Source organism: Galeopterus variegatus, unplaced genomic scaffold (assembly GCF_000696425.1).
Source record: "Galeopterus variegatus unplaced genomic scaffold, G_variegatus-3.0.2 Scaffold496, whole genome shotgun sequence".
Classification (NCBI taxonomy): domain Eukaryota; kingdom Metazoa; phylum Chordata; class Mammalia; order Dermoptera; family Cynocephalidae; genus Galeopterus; species Galeopterus variegatus.
In genome coordinates, this window is record NW_007726607.1 from 386381 (window position 1) to 406348 (window position 19968).

The 19968-nt window shown below is 38.0% G+C and overlaps 1 protein-coding gene across 5 annotated transcripts in view; it reads right to left on the minus strand.

Annotated features, from left to right (window-relative positions):
* Window positions 1-19968, minus strand: part of ARNTL2 (aryl hydrocarbon receptor nuclear translocator-like 2) — an 82030-nt gene that overhangs the window by 29272 nt on the left and 32790 nt on the right. For 2 of the 5 annotated variants that reach the window (XM_008569434.1, XM_008569433.1), the window contains exons 3-7: window positions 9664-9821; window positions 5410-5489; window positions 3839-3931; window positions 1763-1877; window positions 775-918 (exon numbers count right to left, since the gene is read on the minus strand). In XM_008569434.1, the coding sequence (XP_008567656.1) occupies window positions 775-918; window positions 1763-1877; window positions 3839-3931; window positions 5410-5489; window positions 9664-9821 (590 nt within the window). Of the gene's footprint in view, window positions 1-774; window positions 919-1762; window positions 1878-3838; window positions 3932-5409; window positions 5490-9663; window positions 9822-9986; window positions 9997-12949; window positions 12991-18330; window positions 18433-19968 lie in introns of all 5 variants that reach the window. The other 3 variants (XM_008569432.1, XM_008569435.1, XM_008569431.1) reach the window with 3 other exon arrangements.

Consider the following 19968-nt stretch of genomic DNA (forward strand, 5'->3'; position numbering starts at 1 on the left):
GACAAAAAAAAAAAAAAAAAAAAAAAAAAAAAAAAAAAAAAAAAAAAAAGATTATGGCCAAATCTTGTAAATAAATTGAATCTTGCAGCTCCATATAAATATCCTTTTAAAGGATAGAAACACAAATCTCATGCTGAAATTTGCATAAGGAATCCTATATCCAACAGCTTAATACACTCTTAGGCAAAAACATTACGAAACATTTTGCAGTCCCTGAAATTTCCCAATTAAGTTAAACAGATGAGTGTTTAATCAATTCAAAAAGTAAATATCTGCAGGACACAGCTAATGAAGAATAACAAGAAAACAGAAATCAAAATATTTACCAAAGAATCACAATATAATGAAAATTAAAACCATGTCTGGAACATCTTAAGAAACTCTGACCAAAATTAATCAAAACAGGCTCTTATATTATTTAAGCTTTTTAAAAAAGATCTTTTATATTTTAAGAAGTAATAATGGAGTTTCATAGCAAAAGTTTTATTTCCATTTCTTGCCATTTTTTCCATTTGATAGCTCTCCATTTCCAATTTCAACAGCACCATTAAAGTCTTGGGCAACAAAGAAAACATGTAATTAATTACCTGATAAATTTGAAAGATATGATGAGCCAATCTAATTAATTCTGGATAAAAAAACAATCTTATTTTCATAAGGGCTTCTGGATTTGCCTTGACCATATATTTTATTTTTTTCTGTATAGAAAATATTTAGAACATTCATCTTATATCCATGCTTTAACAATCACTTAACATTTCAAAATAATGATACCTTTCTTCCTTGAGTTTCGTAAGTATCTGGGTTCTTCTTTGACAGAGATTTTACAACTCTTTATCCGACAGAAAAAGGATCGTCTTGAGCCAGAGTGCACATGTGTCCTTCTGGTGTGGAAATTACTGTGAACTTGCAAACCAGCTTTCATAGCAGAAGGGGACAAGAGAATAGGTGGGAAAGAATATTTTCAAATAATTTTGATATTTATCTCCTAAATTTTCTGGTTATCTATTATAGTTTTCTAATAAATTGAAAAAAAAAATGGTCATTTAAAGCAATGACATGATTTTACACTAAACCCCAAAGTGAAACATACAAGAAAATGTATTTGTTAAGCAATCACATTTTGGTAACTTGCAATTTATTTTTATTTTTCCCTAGGGAATAGATAATAAAGTTAATTTAAATGAAATGAAATAAAAATTAAAAGAAAAAATGGAAAAAGTCTCAACTATAACAGTAAAAAATGGCATAAAACATCATTATATTATAGATAATTACTTGGCACTAAGCACTTTCAGAGAAGTATTCTTAGAGAAGATAAAGAATACTTATACTTCCCAAGCACAGTTATACAAGGTCTTTCATCCTGAGAACATCTACCACATATAATAAAGAGAATAATTGTCTCTCAGCATATAGCTAAATAATGAAAACTCCAGCAATTTTTTAACCAAATTCATACTTTTTTGCAAAGAATTTATTTGCATATGAAAAATAGCAAGTATGAAGCAATCACATTTTCCCCAAACAAAGCATCTTCATATGAATGCATTTTTTTCTATATGTCTGAATGAATACAGGAATTCTCTAGTTATTTATTCTTTTAAATTCTGAGGCTGACAAATGTAAAGTTTACTAAATAATTCTCCTCTCAATAAAAACTTAATTAGCTAACTTTTTAAAAAACACTGTATAGCTGTACTTTTAGGTAACAATTGTACTACTTACATAAAACAGTAAGCATGCTAAAATGACCACTTACTTTTGGCATCTATTCGTTTCTCTTGTGAAATATCAGAGGAAGAAAGTTGTTCCTTTACTTTGGCAACATCTTTTGGATGTAAGATGTCAAATAAGCTTTGTCCAGTCAAACTAGCCTATTCATAGGTAGACATTCATTTAAAATCAGTACCATAATTTTTCTACATTCCATCATACAGGCATATTGATAAATATCATGTTTGTTATAGGTTGATTTTTCTTAAGCTCAAAGATACATCCACTACACTGTGTTGACATTAACTTAGTCAAAGTTAGAGGCAGAGTGATACTTGCAGATAGAAAAAAAACACATGTATACAGAACCACACCTGGATATACACAAATCACATACAAACACCTAATTGCTAATATTCTGTTAAATTTTGTTACTCTTGTTAACATCCCCCCATTCACATATGTTACTTTTAAATCATTATGATTTACTTTAAACATTATCATCCTTGGTAAAAGGAGAGACTGTATTATCACAAAATATCTGTGATTTATGGCATAAACAAAAAAAATTTACCATAAGGTTAAAAAGAAATTACCATACTATTGAAAAACAAAATCTAACCCAGAATACCTCTTACTTCCCATTCCACCTCTCCAAAATATGCAGAGCATTCCTAGGTCTGTGCCTTTGCCTGTATGGTCTCCTCACCTAGAATTCATTACCGCTTCTCTACAAACTCAATTCCCTGGCCACTCCAGCGAATTGCCTGGACTCCCTACACTCCTCCCAGCTTGAAATGTCTCCCTCCCCTTCCCTGCTCATCTTGAAGATCCCCTTCTGACAAGCCTTGTAGACATTCTACTTGATGTGTGAAGCCCTCCCTGACCCACAATGATCACCTCCTTTTGAATTCCTATGTTACCCGAGTAGACATTCCTAGAGAAGACAGAACAAATGGACCAGCTGATACAAGTAGGCTGGACTGTCTGGTGGTTAGATATTTCCCACTTAAAAAAAAATTAATTTATGTATCACTCTATTTGGTGTTTGGTCAACATAAATCTATGTCAAGGACTCTCTACTTTAGAGAAAATCAAGTTTCTGATTCTGAAAAGCTGAAGACCAGATCCTGCATCATGGGAATCCCAACATCCTCCTGAGCAGCCAGTCTCTTAAATGGCCTCTGATACACAACATCAGCACCCAGTGGTTTAGGACTCCATGTCACAAATTTGGAACTGAGGTGCTACCCTGAATTATCAGTTGTCTTTCTGTGTGTGTGTGTGTGTGTGTCTGTGTGTGCGCGCGCACGCGTGTGTGTGCGCATGTGTGGTGCTCTCCATCACCTATGAGAAGAAGGAATCATCAGGTCTTGTGCCACTTTTGTGTCACCAGCTATAATTAGCTACATGACTCATTAGTTCTCAATCCTTCTCTATACAGGCTTATACTAGCTCTTTTTCTGTTATTCAACTCATTATCTATGAATACGAAACTGGAAAATAGGCTGGAACTAATGAGAATTATTCAAGACCAAAGCTGTGGTCTATCTGATTTCTATTTTAAATGAGAATGCAGGTGCTAGTTCACTCACTCTGATGGATTAGTTTCAGTTCTATAGTTTCTGTGTAGCTTGTTTAAATTAAATGGTATTCAATAATTAGGGAGTAAAGTAATTTCCAAGTGAATTAAACAACGGATATATATCAGAGTTTGTTGCCAGAGATTAGATTGAACGTTGTTATGTAATGCCTACAGATAATAAATAATAATGTCTTTTGGGGGAACTAGAGAAGGGTGACTAACACTGTTTTCAGACACTTTCAAATATGGCACCTTATTTAGTCTTCGCACCTTGAGAGACAGGTATAATCATCATTTCCACATAGCAGAAAGCTGAGCCTCAGTAAAAGTGACTTGCTGAAAGTCAAGAAGTGAACACTAATGGCATTAATAAAAATCCACACTCTGTCCATATATCTTTCCACCTTCCTTGGAGTTCTACCTCAGCAGAACCTAATCCCACATCCCAATAGAAGAAAGAATTCAGAAAAAAAGCTTCCAATCATGTATTTGTTCAAAAGATTAGACACTGTGTGGAAAATATCCTGTTTTGGATACCTGATCATAATTAAGTATTTTGGAGACTGATTTAGAAATGAAGAAAATTTTTCCTCTTTCACATCCAACCACAAATAGGAAGCCTTCTGCAGTCTAGGATTTAAAAAAATACAAATGAATATTTTAAAATATCTTCTGTCTCTCACCCACACGCATTCAGATTTTGAGGAAATTATTATGGCAATAAAACTAACAGAGTGGTTACAGAGCTAATAAAATTAATTTAAAGAAATTTTTATAAGACATAAAAGTTTATACAGAATGTCAAATTGAATCCCAGTCTAAACTAATGTTTTTGACATGGAATGTTGAGCCATGAAATATTTAATTGAGATATTTTCTAATATAAAAATCGCCTTTACCAAATTCTATATTGCATACAGAAACTCTGTAAAGATATCAACACACATCAATAACAATGATTACCTGTGGATGTGCTGAGGTAGAGGGACTTTGAAGATTGGGGACTAGCAAGGGATTAGGAGATTTCACTGTATACCTTTTTACACTTTTTGAATAATGATATCACTCATTAAAAACTAAATTGAAAAAGTTCTAATAGATCAGCTACTCCCATAAGGTCAACCCAACAAATGCCCTGTGAAGCACCTATGTGGAAATGCGTATTTATAGACACATAGGATGAGTTTGGCGCTCCCACTTGGCATCTCCTTGAACTAATTTTCAGCAGTTGGAAACAAACATGAGGGGAATTAGGCAGATGTGTTCTATGGGGCAGAACCAGGGTTACATGAAGATAGGACTGAAAAAATAAAAAAACACTTAAAGATTGGTAGGAACTCTTCCAAAGCATAGCTGCACATTTCCCCATGTTTAACAATTATTTTGTTATTCGAAAAAAAACCCAAAACTCTGTATTCCTGTCAGGAACACTATATTTACAATGAGCTGTTCAAATAAAAGCGTGGCTCTCTTAAAAAATGAAAAGAAACATGAACAAAAGGATATATGAAGGATCTTTCTGTTTGCTCAGACTATGGCTTAAAGCCCAGTAATCACAGCACATTATCGAGACACTTATCACCTCCTGGGGCCAGGATAAGCCAATGGCATGGTCACATTTTCCTCGTAAAATAAGCCTCTAGACTAGTGAATCTGAAAACGCACACATATGAAGTGACAAGGATGGAAAGGTCAAAGCATCAACTAGCAACTCAGTAAGCAAGCAGCAACTGGCTTCTGCAGAGACTGGGATCCCAGGTAGACGGCTCTGAAGGCAGCAGTAGCGCCAAACGGACCCTGCAGTTTGAGAGATGCATGACCTCTGACACTTACATTACATACACTTACATTAGGTGTTTAGCATTAAAGATGGGCTCTGCCCCATATTTTGGAAAGTGCCTTTCTTCCACTTCTACTTTCATTAGCTAAACTAGTAAGACATGGTTACTCCTATCTCTTAAATTTCTATATTAAAGGAAATATGGCATAATATAGAGTCCTGTATGTTTATAACAAATTGAAGGATGCAAACTGAAGAAAATCTGCCTCCCATTCGAATAAAAACGAAAGGACAAATACAACTTGGACAAACATATCTCTTTACTTACCTTAAGGATTAAATGCCCGAGCTCATTATCCTGAATAAAGGAAGGTCTATAATTATCTCCTACATAAGAATTTGCCATGCCTAAAAACAGACAAATCAAAAGGTTATCAAAAATATGGTAGAGAGGGAAATACAGTAAATGCTCAATGAACGTGAGCACTACTGCTGCTGTTGTTGACGACAACGATGGTGATGGCATTTTCTCTTTAGCATGTTCTAAAACATCTTCTGTAGTCATTTTCTTTCTTCATTATTACCAGATTACAATTTCTTGCTTTTATATTATGAATTCTTAAAACTACTAATCCTTTTATACTCAAACATATGGAGAGCAAGAGCTGTATATAAAAAAAGAAGCATCATAATAAAATGCACATGTGACAATATTTGAGAATCTATATCATTATCTTGACCATTTCTTAGCTTATTAAAACTTATTGTATGAATTATCCTGAATGGGGAGATTGTGGAATTCTAAACCAATGTGTGGATTCACAGGATTTTCAAGTAAGAAAACTTCTTTAATGACCATATGGAGAACTCTGTCCTGATAATATACAAAAATGTTTAAGATATAAATGAAATAATTTATTTTAAGCCCTTAGCACAGAGTTATTATACTAAAATTAAAGTCTCTAAAGCTGGAAAAATGATAAGGAATTATCAGGCCAAAGCCACAGTAAAAGTGTGACCTGAGAGAAGTAAGAGAAGCACCGAAAGCACATTTGTCATGAGGGTGTCCACCAACCCTGACATGCAAAAGCCCTTCATGGCCACACAGGGGTGGAGGGGACAGTCCACAAAGCCAAGGTGCACATCCCCAGGGCAAGGGCACCTCAGAAGTAAATCAATTTTTTCCCTCCCTGATACTCCCCAACCCTCCCTAACCCCAATCGCCTCCTCCTGGGGAATGCAAGAAAAGTTGCTTTTGCAAGAGAAAGGTGGAGTAACACCCTGAGACATTTTAACCACAAACAGTCCACAAAGCCAAGGTGCACATCCCCAGGGCAAGGGCACCTCAGAAGTAAATCAATTTTTCCCTCCCTGATACTCCCCAACCCTCCCTAACCCCAATCGCCTCCTCCCGGGGAATGCAAGAAAAGTTGCTTTTGCAAGAGAAAGGTGGAGTAACACCCTGAGACATTTTAACCACAAACTGGCCCTTGGACAGATTTGCAGCCCAAACTCATAATTACCTAAGGGTGGGGAGGGTGCTGGGAGGAGAGCAGAGAGAGACCAGAAAATGAAAAACACCTCCTGCTATGATCTGGTAAAGTTTTCCCAGACTTGTAGCACCCCTAAGAGCCTGGCATAGGCAAAAGAAAATCTTTTCTGTTGAACTCGATCTTCATCCTAAGCCTCAAAGAACTCTCCCAAATGATTTCCTGGTGGTATTATGACTACACAGGAGCCTGGTAGGACGACAGCAGGAGGAAGCTGAGAAAAGGGTGAAAGATGCAGACTCTGAGTGCTAGGCCAGGGTACAGCAATAAATTGATTGTGACCAAAGCTGTGACATTTCCAGGTCTGGCCTGAAGCAAGACTGGCAGAGCACGCATAGCAGAATGAAGCTGGGGCAACGCTGTCGCTGTCGGTGTAAATCAGCCTGAATGGGTGAACCCTGACTAGGCACGTGAGTGAGGACGTGCCAAAGAGAAAAGGAGGGTGTAAGAGCAGAACTGAAGTGAGGTGAGGCTGGGCGATAGAATGCACCTGCCCACCAGGGGTAACAATTTGGCTCTCATATTTCTGATGGCAAGACAAACAAGACAACATGATCCTTACCTTTTTCACAATGTTCATTAGGTTCAAATAAAAAAAAAGATCAAAATGACAATAACTACTACTAATGCTCTTACCACCGCCTCCCCCATTAAAGAACACTGTGCTAGCAGTTTCTATGCACTATTCTTTGCTCTTAACAACCCCATGAAAAATGCCTATCCCTATTCTACAGATGTGGAATTGAAGATAAGAATGTTGAACAACTTGAGTAGGTCACACAGATATTAAGTCAGGGACCCAGGATTTGAACCAGGAGGTCTACCTCCAGGACCCACATGGCTACGCTCTCCTGCCCCCGGGTATTGAGACAGCAGACGCAGAACACCCATGGGCTCTCTGAAAACTCAGGCTGCAGGGCAGGGCTACTCCAAATATGGTCTGCAGAGCCATTTCTTCAGCAGACCATGGTGAAATGAGGACAGGAATCAAGAACAAGGATTAAGACACTTTAATAGAAATGTTAACATTTTTGTGCTATCCAAGTTCATGGTCATTTTCCCAGTAACTAACTGCATTTTACAACGTACTGGGCAGGTGGGGGTGTGGGAAATTGTCCTTCACCAGATAGTTTGAAAAGCACTGCTGTAGAGTGTAGTGAAAAAAAATCATTTTACCATCCTTCTGCCTTTAAAGTAATTAAGCTATGGACCAAAATAACATGATCGACAGGCAGCCCACTGATGAGCCCACTTCTAAGCTTTTGCTGAGCAAGTCTGGGTATACCGTGGTAAAGTGCACTGGAATGCAGATCCAGTTGCCTTAGGTCATCTCACTTGTGAGCAGCACTGGCTGGGATGTGGGTGACTACTTGAGCACCTCACTTCTGCGTAGAAGAGCAAATGGTGAAATCTACACCCTTCCAAGGAATCCCCTCTGGATTTAGAAAGTGCCTCCTCTCTGCTGAGCCTCCACAGCCTCCTATCTCACTCATACCTCTGCTGTAACATTTATCACACCAGGCTGCAACCACGTCTTCATGGGTCTGTCTTCCTTGTCAGACCATGAACCTGTAGAGGGCAGAGACCTTGCCTCATTCATTTCTATATCCCCAGCAGAGAACGGGAAAGTAGTTCAATTCACATTTGTGGAACTAGTTGACTGATTCACGGCTTTTCCCTTAGGTTCCCCTCCCTCAGGAAATTGCTGCTGTGAAAATACTTGGGTAATTTCAGGGTTGCAATCAAATGACCTCAGCTGAAACTGCGAATTTTCATTGCTGAAAGACTTAAGAGAAATACTGCATGCAAATTATGCAAGCCCCAGCTGTGGGTAAAAGAGCATCTTATTTCACAATACGCTGTTATAAAAAATAAAATCTTCCATCACGTTCCCAAAAGGTAGCAGCAGGAGTCCAGGTTAATACTGCTCTCCTCTAAGCCACTTTAATTTGACTTGGCATAGTCCCTGTATTGTGCCCATATAATTTCCTTTTTCCCTAAAGTAGATTCTCCTTTTCCTGGCATGCAGTGAAGGACACGGATCTAAACTGAGACTCTCTGTCATCCTTTGTTCATTCCTTTTTATACTTTTTGAGCCAAATTTCACTATAATCTTTTAGATCTTTACAAATCTGAACTTTCAGAGTCTTCTCTGTGGTCTGCCAGGTCTTATCTTGGCTATATAAATTCATGTCATAAACATTAGTGTATTTAAAACTCAACTTACTTCCATTACCTGCCCCCCAGGTTGGACTGGGATTACTCTTAAACCAGATGTGATTTCTACTATACATACACACACATGCATTTATATTCCACTTCGATTTAAAATTCAAGCTCAAGTTGGGGAACTGCTCAAGTCAGAAATAATCATAAGTTCTATTGGTGTACAGTAGTGCTAGGCAACTATAATTAACAAATGGCTAAAAAAGAGGAGATTAAATGTTCTCATCACCAAGAAACAATACATTTTTGCAATTAAGAATTTGCTAACTACTTTAATTTGACCACTACACATTGTATACATGTATTAAATTATTACTATGTACCCCGTAAATATGTACAATCAATGTTTCAACTAAATTTAAAAAATTTTTTTAAACTATTAAAAAAATAAAAAAGAAATGATCATGTACATACCAAGAGGCAATGGCTAAAGACCTCCTTCAACCAATGTCCAATATATGTGACAATACCTTAGAATAGTAAGGTGGGACACAAAAGTTACTACTGATAAATCTGAATCAAGTTTTAAGAGAAATTGCAGTATTTAAGGAGATTTTCTTTTCAAACAATAGAAATCTCCTAATAACTTAAAATTATAATAATTAATACTACACTTCTGAACTTATGCAGTATTGGAAGGTATGTACGGCAGACTATGGACAAAGATCAAAATTAATGCCTATAAAGCTGAACAATGCATTCATATAGAATTTCAATAATTGATAATAACAAACCAAATCAACCAGAGACCTCAACTGTAGAGAAAAATTCACATGTCTAAGTGTGGATGCCGTTTTCAAACCCACCTTTTAAAGATTTCAAGTGTTGGACAGCCATTCTCAAAACTGTAAGTTTGTCCAGTTTACGTGCCATGGGATTGCATTGAGGGATCATCGCAGACAGTTCTTCAATCAGGTTATTCATCTTATCCCTCCTCCGCTTTTCGGTTTGGCTGTGAGCTTCTCTAGGAGGAAAGAGGAGCCTTCTTTATATTTAACATTCATCTGACTCACAGTCACCCCAGAGGCGCTCCCTGGAGCAGGTGCCAAGCCCAGCAAGCAACACAGTTCTTCCTGCCAGCTTCACCCTGCAGCTGCCATTCGGGGAAGAGGAAAGAGTTGCTGGGAACAGGAATGCCACTCATAAAATTCACATTTCTGTTACCCCCCATCCACTAACCCTTGATCAATCCCTTCTTTCCTTAGTTCCTGAAATCTTCCAGAACTAAGACTGCTTTCTACCTCCCTCCAGTCTTAGAGAAAGAGATGAGTATCCTGTTCAAAGCTAGCTCCTCTCTGGGATTTGCATAAACAGTTATCAGCATCTTAACTGCCTTGTCACAGCTCCTCATCATGGGTCTGTAACATGCTCAAGTCTGTCCCCTCTAGAAAAACCCTTTCCCTAATTCCAGTTGTTTTCTTCCTGCTCAGCAAGCCTCCTGAAAGACTGCAGTCTCCTCTCAACCTTTCACTCCCTAGGCACTTCTGCAACTTGACAATCAAGCTGCCACAGCCCCTGCCTGCCCCACTAAAACGATCCCAGCCAACATCACCCTTACCTCGTGCAATCCCTTGAGGATCCTCGCCTTAAATTTGCCACTGTTGATGTTCCTCATTCTGGCCTGGCTCCTATAACCTCTCCTCCTCCTCCTCCTCCTCATCTCCACCTCCGTCCTCGCTCAGTCCCCTCAGTCTCCTCACCCCGCTCTCCCTCTGTCCTTAGGTGCTGATGTGCACCCAGATCCCCGCGTGGCACCACTCTCCTCAGTCCATAGTTCCCCCTGAGAGAGTTCATGCCCCCATAAAGCTTGACAACTACTCATCAGCTACCTACCACTAAATTCCTGTCTCATTCATACTTCACCAAGCTCCCAATCTTTGGAACTGGAATTATGCACCTAAATGAATCACGAGCACCTAAAACTCAAGAAATCCCAAACCGAATGCATTCGCTGCAGTTCACCCCATTCCAATTCTCCTTCCTCCACTACTCCTGACTCACTCTTCCTTCTATAGGATTTCTTTTGGTTGGTGACACAACTAGACTCATTCTCCACTCTGAAGAGAAAATGCCAAAATTCTGTAGACTCTAGTTGTGAAAATACTTTTTAAATATGTCTCCTCTCCATCACTCTGGCACTGCCCCACTTTAGGCTCACTGCATTACCCCCAAAGCCTTTTTAAACTGATGTTCTTTCCTTGAGTGTTTTCCTCGTCCAGTCTATCTCCAGGATTTCCAGAATCATCATTCTAAGACAAATCAAATCATCTAATGCCACTGCATGGAACTGCTCAGCACGTGCGCACTGCCCGAGAGGAATGCCAAACTCTCTAACTACAGCCAAGGGTCTCCGTGGCCTGCCTGGCTCATGCCTCCATCTACAGTTCCATCTCTCCATGTGTTTCCCTGACTGCTCCCAATGTCACATGGTAGCAGTGCCCAATGACTTGCTGATCCTCAAACATGCTACGTTGGCTCACATCTCCTCTATGCCTTGCTCTTTTCCGGGCTTGGAATGTCATTCCCTCGTATATTCTTGGAAAAATCCTATTCTTCAAAACTCAGCTCAGTTATGCTTCTGGGAAGACTTCCCTGACTGCTGCATGATTACACCCCCGTCTGTTTGCTACCTCAGTCCCTTTCATAGCTCTACCAGGTCTCATCAAATCCAAGACACCATCAGTTGTAAAATGCACTCTTACTTAATGAATCACAAGGAAGGAAAAATGCTGCTAATACGACAATTCACAGATGATAAAATGTAGAGAGAGGAAAAGTATACCTTAGATTTCAAGAATTATGCTGTGTTTTAGTTCTTACACTCAGCTATAAACATTTGTCTCTTTCTCCCACATGCAGATCATGGCAAATCTAGTATTTCTATATAAGAAGAGTTTAAGGGAACAAACGGATGGGAAAGAGGATAAGTAAAAGACTTGCCCTGACCTGTTTTTACAGACTTTAAATTAGATGAAAGGAAATATAATTTTTCCTCATAAAAGAGAACATGTGGCGAGGTCAGGGAGGGGCACCGGTGGAGCGAACACTTCCCGCTCCCCAGCCATTCACCCTTTTGGCCATGCCACTCCTGGAACAGAATATATACTTTTGGGTGAACTGGATGAAATTCAAATTGCATGTATAATTACATAAAATTCAGTTGTCTAGTCAAACTTTGGTCTATTCAGGAGCAATTTTTAGATTAAAACGTCATGGTTAAAAGAATGTTGTAGTTCTACTCTTGCTAGAATGATCACCTCTTCTTTCTACCAGTTACCCATCAGGAGGGACAGCAGCAATGGGCAGAGGTTCCTGACTTCAGGAATGCACAGAGGAAGGAGGGGGCTCTCTCAGAGCCAGGATCTGGAGGGAGATGGGAGCAAGGCGGGAGCAAGACCGCTGTGGGGAACAATGCGTGATGATGTTGGGAGCTAGGAAACTCCGAGGAGGGCGAAATAACCAGTTTCCAAATAAGGTACTTTACTTAAGGAGCCACACTGGAAAAGATTTCTGGAGGATTTTATTAAGAAAAGACATATTTATCCAGAGGCTGGTTCTCTGCTTAATAATTTATCAGGGCTCTGGCTCTTAATTCTGTATATGGTTACTGCTACTTTGAGCCATGGCAGTATTTTGTGGAATCATATCAGAAAATAGAATACATGGAAAAAAAGCAATACTCAGATCTGGCCATGTTGCCAGATGTAGAAAAACATCTTGTTGTTGAAAGAATATGTTGAAATAATCAAAGAATTTATGATGATGAATTTCTAATAATCAGGTGTCCTCATAAGTAATTGATTGGTTTATAGCATGTCAGTTTTTCTCTAGTACTTCAAGAAAATAATACTTGTTTTTAATAAACAGCTATTCTAAGAGAAATTTAAAGGCACCAAAGCCAAAATGTTATTCAAGTAGACAGAAAAGTAAGGTAGCAGGTATCTGATAACACTGCTTCTCAGGGCATGACAGTAGAGGAAAACCTACTATTCACGAATCCATTCCATCCTGACATCACCTTGAACTGTGGCCAAAGGTCTGCACGGGCAACCCCTTCCACCCACCATGTGCCGTCTCAACAGATCAATGTACCTTAAGGACTCATTTTTACATGTTGTTCACCATCTTCCACTCTACAAAAAAGCAGGATAAAGTACCAAACTACATGAAATAGCCTTTCTATGATTCTTGAGAGAGAAATAAATGTAAGATTAAACCAAATCATCCTAATTCCTATTGAATCTTTAGCTATAAATGCTAGCTTGAGCACTTAATAATCTGAAATGATTATTACTGTCTATATGAGTTGCTTTCCTATTAAAGGTGACAGGTGACCCCCTGCCCATCAGGGGAACAAAATCTATGCTGATGATGAACAATAACTGGTGCTCTACTTAGAAATAACCTCATGCCAATCTTGAGAAAGAATAAAATTTTCATAGAAATAACATTAAATAAAATAAAGGTTTTTTTGTAAAACAATTAATGCCTTAACCAAACATTTATGACAGCTATATTCAAATAGACTGAAAACATGATAAGAATTTTAGACCTTTAATCAAAAGGAATTTATCTTGCTAAAAATCCATCAGGATGGTAAGAAATATTACTGAATACTGGAAACTCTAATCACTTGCCAATAATATTAGTTTTCACATTAATATAGTCCCTAGCATCAGAAATATACTTACCAGATCAGTATGGAAATGAAATACACTGATGGAGATAGAAAATCTTCAACATGAAAAAATTATGCAGGCTGAGTAGTTTTTTAGATATGTACTTTTAAAAAATATATTTCCCAATGTATCATGGGGCGGGGGGAGAATTGGAAAAATTCAGGGAAAAGCACCTATAATCCCACCTGGAAATATTCTAGAGTTAACACTCTAATGTGTCTCTTTCCAGTCTCTTTTCTAAACATGGAGATACACAGAAAAAAATAGTTTTGACTATTTCACTTAGCCATGGGCTGTTTGTGTGCAGTGTAGTTGTGTAGATATTTCTGTGTTCTACATACATAATAAATGAAATTCAGATCTTAGTATATAACTTTCCAAATTTGTCTTATTCACTTAACACTATAACATCAAATATTCGTGGAAAACATGATTTGAAGTGAGTAAATAGTGGTCCATTGATTAGCTATACCATAATTTATTAAATTATCTGCTATTGTTGGATATTTCAATATTCTAATATTTTCAACATTTTAAATAATATGGCTAATAATATTGTGGTGTTTGCATCTTTGATAATTTCCTAGGATAAATCCCTAGAAGTACAATTTATGGATTATTATTTTAAGCCTTCTGATTCATCTTACCAAATTTCCCTCTTGAAAGACTTAACAATGATCATTTTCCAGGCTTTGAAAAAAACATGACCTACCTTTGAACTATTTTATTCATCTGAACTCTCTTATTTGAGCTTTTAATAATATTTTTCTACTTCATTTTCCAGGCTTTGAAAAAAACATGACCTACCTTTGAACTATTTTATTCATCTGAACTCTTCTTATTTGAGCTTTTAATAATATTTTTCTACTTAAAAAGATAACAATGATATTTATAGAAAATCTAATATGATTTATAAAGAGATGTTTATAAATATTCCAAACAGAAAGGACAACTAAGTTAAAGCCTTAATCAAATGGTGCTTTTCCTTCTCACTCTCTAAATAAAGAATAATTTTCATACTTATAGTACTTTATCAAAAATGTTTTCACATGTTATTTGATCCTCATGACACAGTGACGTAGTTATTACTATCCCCATTTTATGGATGAAGGAATGGAGGCCCAGTAAAGTGAATGACTGTTCGAGGTCACATAAGTAATAAGAGACCAGGGGAAGTTTATTCTATGCAGGCTGGTGAGGCTTCCGCTACATCTTGCTGTTTCTCTCATCACTGTCAGTCTGCTCTGTGGTTGGTACACACAGCTTCGCGGAAGCAAAAGAGGGTCAGGTAAGTCAGCTTCTTTTCTCTTTTCTCTTTTTAGCCTGACTTCATATTAAAGGAATAAAACAGAAAATAATTATACAGGTAAATGATTTTCTTCCTAATTGTTTGGAATTATATAAGAGGATACTGCAAAAAGTTTATGGAAAAATAGAATTGAAAGATAATACGAATTTTTCCATGAACTTTTAAAAGCATCCTTGTATACATTTACATCACTTCAATTTCGAAAAGGAAACTTTGGCTTTTGCAAATCATGCTTTCGCTTTGTTTATTGGTATTCTGGCAAATAAACTCAGGCAAATGAACTTTCCTCCTTAGTGAAATCCAAATATATTGTACTAATGAATTCCACATGCACTTTTATTTAATAGTCCCTGGTAGGATAGAATAAAAGTATAATTTTGTTAGCCAAACAATTCATTTGCTTGCAGCACAAACCTAGATAATTAGTAAATTCACTATGTGTATATTTTTTCCATTCTGGCATTTGATCTATAGTTATAATATTTTTACAAAGCGTTCTCATATTAATATTGTTCATATTACTTAGATGCATTTTCTCAGTGTAGCATCTTACATTACAGTAACATGATTTTTTTCAAAACACATTGCAAGCTCTCCTTGAAAACTACTTCCACTGCATTTTGAATGAAATATAGGCAATCTCCCTAAGCTAACCAAAGACAAATGAGCTAGAAGCAGATGCAATGTCAAGAATTTCTCCAGATTTGCCACTTTCCACGCATCTTTCTTTTTCAAACCTGCTTCCTTTGGTTTCTGAGCTATGGCTCCCCCTCCGAGCCACGCCTCCTCACATTTCAGGTAAGCTTCCCCTCCCACTCTTACTGTCTTTAAATCCCTGTGCCCCCAGGGTTTGTGCTCAGCCCCCTAGTCTGCCCTCTCCACACACTTCTCCCAGTGACGTCGTCCACATCCACCACTTCAATTCCTTCCTGGACACTCGTGATGTCTGAATCTCCATCTCCAGGCCAGGCCTCAGCCCTGAGTTCCGGATCCTCATGTCCAATCGCGTTCTTGATGTCCCATTCTTGGTGTGTCCAAAGCTGAACTCATCATCTTTCCCTCAATCTCAGTAAACAAAAATACCACCATCCATCTAGGAGCCCATGTCAGAAAACTTGACCACTTTTTATATTCTCTCTCTCTCTCCAACCAACAATCGTGAAGTCTTAGAGATTCTATTTCTAGATGTGTCCTATGTCCCTTCCTGTCCAGGGCCACTCACTTAGACCAGTGCTCAGAAAACCTAGCAAAAGCCTCTCAGCTGTTCTCTTTGCCTGCTGGGTTTCCCTCCGTCAGCCCATCCTCCATGCTGTTTCCAGAGTGATTCTTTGAAAAGGTAAATCTGTACCACTTCACACCTATACTAGGATTGCTATAATAAAAAGTCGAAAATAATAATTATCAGCAAAGATGTGGAGAAATTGGAACCCTCGTACACTGTTAGTGGGAATATAAAAGGATGGAGCCACTGTGGAAAACAGTTTAATGGATTCTCAAAAACTAAAGAGAATTACAAAAACTAAATAGAATTACCATATGATGTGGCAATTCCAATTCTAGATATATACCCAAAAGAACTGAAAGAAGGGACCCAAACAGGTATTGGTACACCAGTGCTCATAGCACCAGTATTCACAATAGCCAAAAAGTGGAGACAACCCAAGTGTCCATCAACAGATGAATGAATAAACAAAATATAGCATATACATACAATGGAATAATATTCAGCCATAAAAAGGAATGAAATTCCGACACACGCAACAACATGGACAAAACCTGAAGACATTACACTAAGTGAAATAAGCCAGACACAAAAGGACAAATTTCATTTGATTCTACTTGTGTGAAATATCTAAAATAGGCAAATCCATGGAGCCAAAAAGTAGACAAGGGGTTACCAGAGGCTGTGGGGAAAGAGGATGGGGAGTTGTATTTCAACAGGCACAGAGTTTCTGCTGGAGGTGATAAAAAATTTTTGAGAATAGACAGTGGTGATGGTTCACAACACTGTGAATGTCATTGATGCCAATGAATTGTACACTTACTTATAAATGGTTCAAATGACAAATCTCATGATATACATATATATAAATATTTTACCACAATAAAAAATGTGCCAAGAAGAGTGCAGAGACAAGCAATTTTTAAAAAACATAAATCTGATCAAATGGTTCAAATGACAAATCTCATGATATACATATATATAAATATTTTACCACAATAAAAATGTGCCAAGAAGAGTGCAGAGACAAGCAATTTTTAAAAAACATAAATCTCATTAAGTTCCTCTCATGCTTAAAATCCTTCAGTTTTCCTACTGCAATCAGGGTAATCTTCAGATGCTCCAGTTCAGCAGAGCATCATGACCTAGGCCATGTTTATCCCTCACATCTCACAGCTCATCCACCTCTGTGTGCACCCTCTGCTCTTTTGTGACAATACTTGTGTCCTNAAATGGTTCAAATGACAAATCTCATGATATACATATATATAAATATTTTACCACAATAAAAATGTGCCAAGAAGAGTGCAGAGACAAGCAATTTTTAAAAAACATAAATCTCATTAAGTTCCTCTCATGCTTAAAATCCTTCAGTTTTCCTACTGCAATCAGGGTAATCTTCAGATGCTCCAGTTCAGCAGAGCATCATGACCTAGGCCATGTTTATCCCTCACATCTCACAGCTCATCCACCTCTGTGTGCACCCTCTGCTCTTTTGTGACAATATTTGTGTCCTGATCAGCCATACATTATTTCACACCCTGCACTTCTGCAGGTTGTTCCTTCAACCTAAATACTGCACCCCAGCTCTGTAGACTCATTTCTACTTCTCATTTAAAACTCAGCTTAAATCAATTTCTCCGGGATGCTGTCCTTCACTCCTGATCCAAAACTTATTTAAATGCCAACCTTTCTCTGATGCCATAGTACTCAGGGTCTTTACTATGGCAGTTATCACAATGTATAATAATAATGTGTGTCGTCCCCATTTGTACAAGTTTCTTGTGTCTTATCTGTATCTTTCCCTCCTGGTCTACTGGGTGTCCCACAGTAGGGACTCAATAATTGTTTACTGACTACATTCCACAGAACCTTCATCAAAGATGCATTTAAAGAACCAACTCTCCATTAAAAACCAACAGTGCCACACATTTTTATATATTCTTCTTCAGTTAAAAATATCCAACACTCTGAGACTACTTTAATAAAATCAGCTTCATATCTACTGACTGGCTTTCATGCCCTGAGTCTCTGGGACTATATACTATATAATCAGCATGCTGTAAAATCCATAAAGTACTTGACATCCATCATTTCATTAGAAAGAATGGAAAGTGGTAGGAGAAAAGAAGGATTGGGGCCACATGGAGAAGCTCTAGGACAAAAAAGGAGCAAATCAGTGGGACTCACACTTTCTTTCTATTGCCACTATAAACCCTCTTCAGTAGGCAGTGAACGTGTCAAATGACAGTCCAGGACTTACCTGCTGCCACCAGATGCTAATATTTCTATCCTTGTTGAAAGAAGATAGGTAAAGGGATTCTGAGAAAGCTTTTCCATCACTTTTTCTGTCATGATTCCTGACCTGGAAGGAAGGAGGCCTTGGGTCACCCCTACCCAAACGTGCTGCGAAACGAAGCATAATTGCCCTTGCATGCCAGAAGCACCCTACCCTGTCCAGTTGCAGAGACACGGGAAGCTGGGTGTAATGACGAAAATACCACACTAAGAACCAGGCATTCTAAGTAGTTGTATCATGTTGGGTAAGCTGCTTGACGTTTCTGAGTCCTAGCTTCTTCATTTTCTAAATTGTGGGCAGTAAACTAAATAATCTTTAGTGCTGCATGCTGCCAAAAAATCATAATCCGTCAGTACTTTGTATGTTTCTAATATTTCTGATATAGCCCCATTTTCCCATCCACTCCCCAAACCACTGTAATGTCTCAACCATGTCCCCAACATGGCATAAAACTGTTACCTCTAGCATTCACTGTTCCCACTTCAATAGCCACAAACTTATTTCGATATTAAGAAAGAACAGTGGTGCTTACGATTCTGAAAAATAAGGAAGAAAATAAAAAGGACTAATAGTCACTTCCAGCTCAAGGTAAGTGGGGACTAGCAACTGATTATTTAGGATAAAAAAACAGCAAACAGCTCTAGATAGACTGTCACTTGGCCAATTGCAGTTTTCATGAGCATGCATGTTAATGGAAGAGATTGAGAATACAGACACCAAAAACAGTAGAAAATTTTCCAGTCATTTATATGTGTTTTGGGAAGTGCTTTGGTGTTTACATTTGAATAACAGTGATTCTGCTGTCTTGGGAATTGGAGCTAAATTATAAAGTGTATGGGAAGAACTAGGTTAGAATGTGCAAAGATGTCCCTTCAGTTTGTTCCCTACTCGCAACTTTTCCCTTCATTCATGATGCAGCCATCAACTTTTACATTGATGTAAAATACCAGCCTAAGATAAATTGCTCCAGAGTGCTATCATTATTTTGCCTTAATATTTTCACCATATAAACCATAGCTTCTGGGAGGTCATTAAGAAATATTTGGGGCTGCAAGATGCAACAGGCAACAAAAAAAGCAAGGAGACAGTAAGTGTTCTCAACATTGACTGTATTATCTACTTGGCTTGGTAAATATAAAAATCAAGAGTGTTATATGATTAAACTGGCCACACATAGCCAAGGGTTTATTATTATATAAATGATGAGTAAAGTGAGAAGTAAAGTGGTAATTACTATTTTAAGCCAAACACTTAAGATGATGTTCTCCTCTTGGTTAAGTATTTTGATAAGGAAGGCAAGTATCTTGCCGTGACCATGAACATCAAGCAAATTAACCTTATGCTCCGACATCTCCTTCAGACTCCAGTTGACACTCCTGGATACCTAATAATCTTCAGAGCTGGATGGAAAAGTTCCAGGTCAGCCAATGACAGAGGTAAATAGTTGGGTGGATAAATAACCATCCTTATCCAAATGTTACTATCTACTTAGAAATAATTTGTTAAAGGGCCGAGCCCGTGGCGCACTCGGGAGAGTGCAACGCTGGGAGCGCAGCAGCGCTCCCGCCACGGGTTCGGATCCTATATAGGGATGACCGGTGC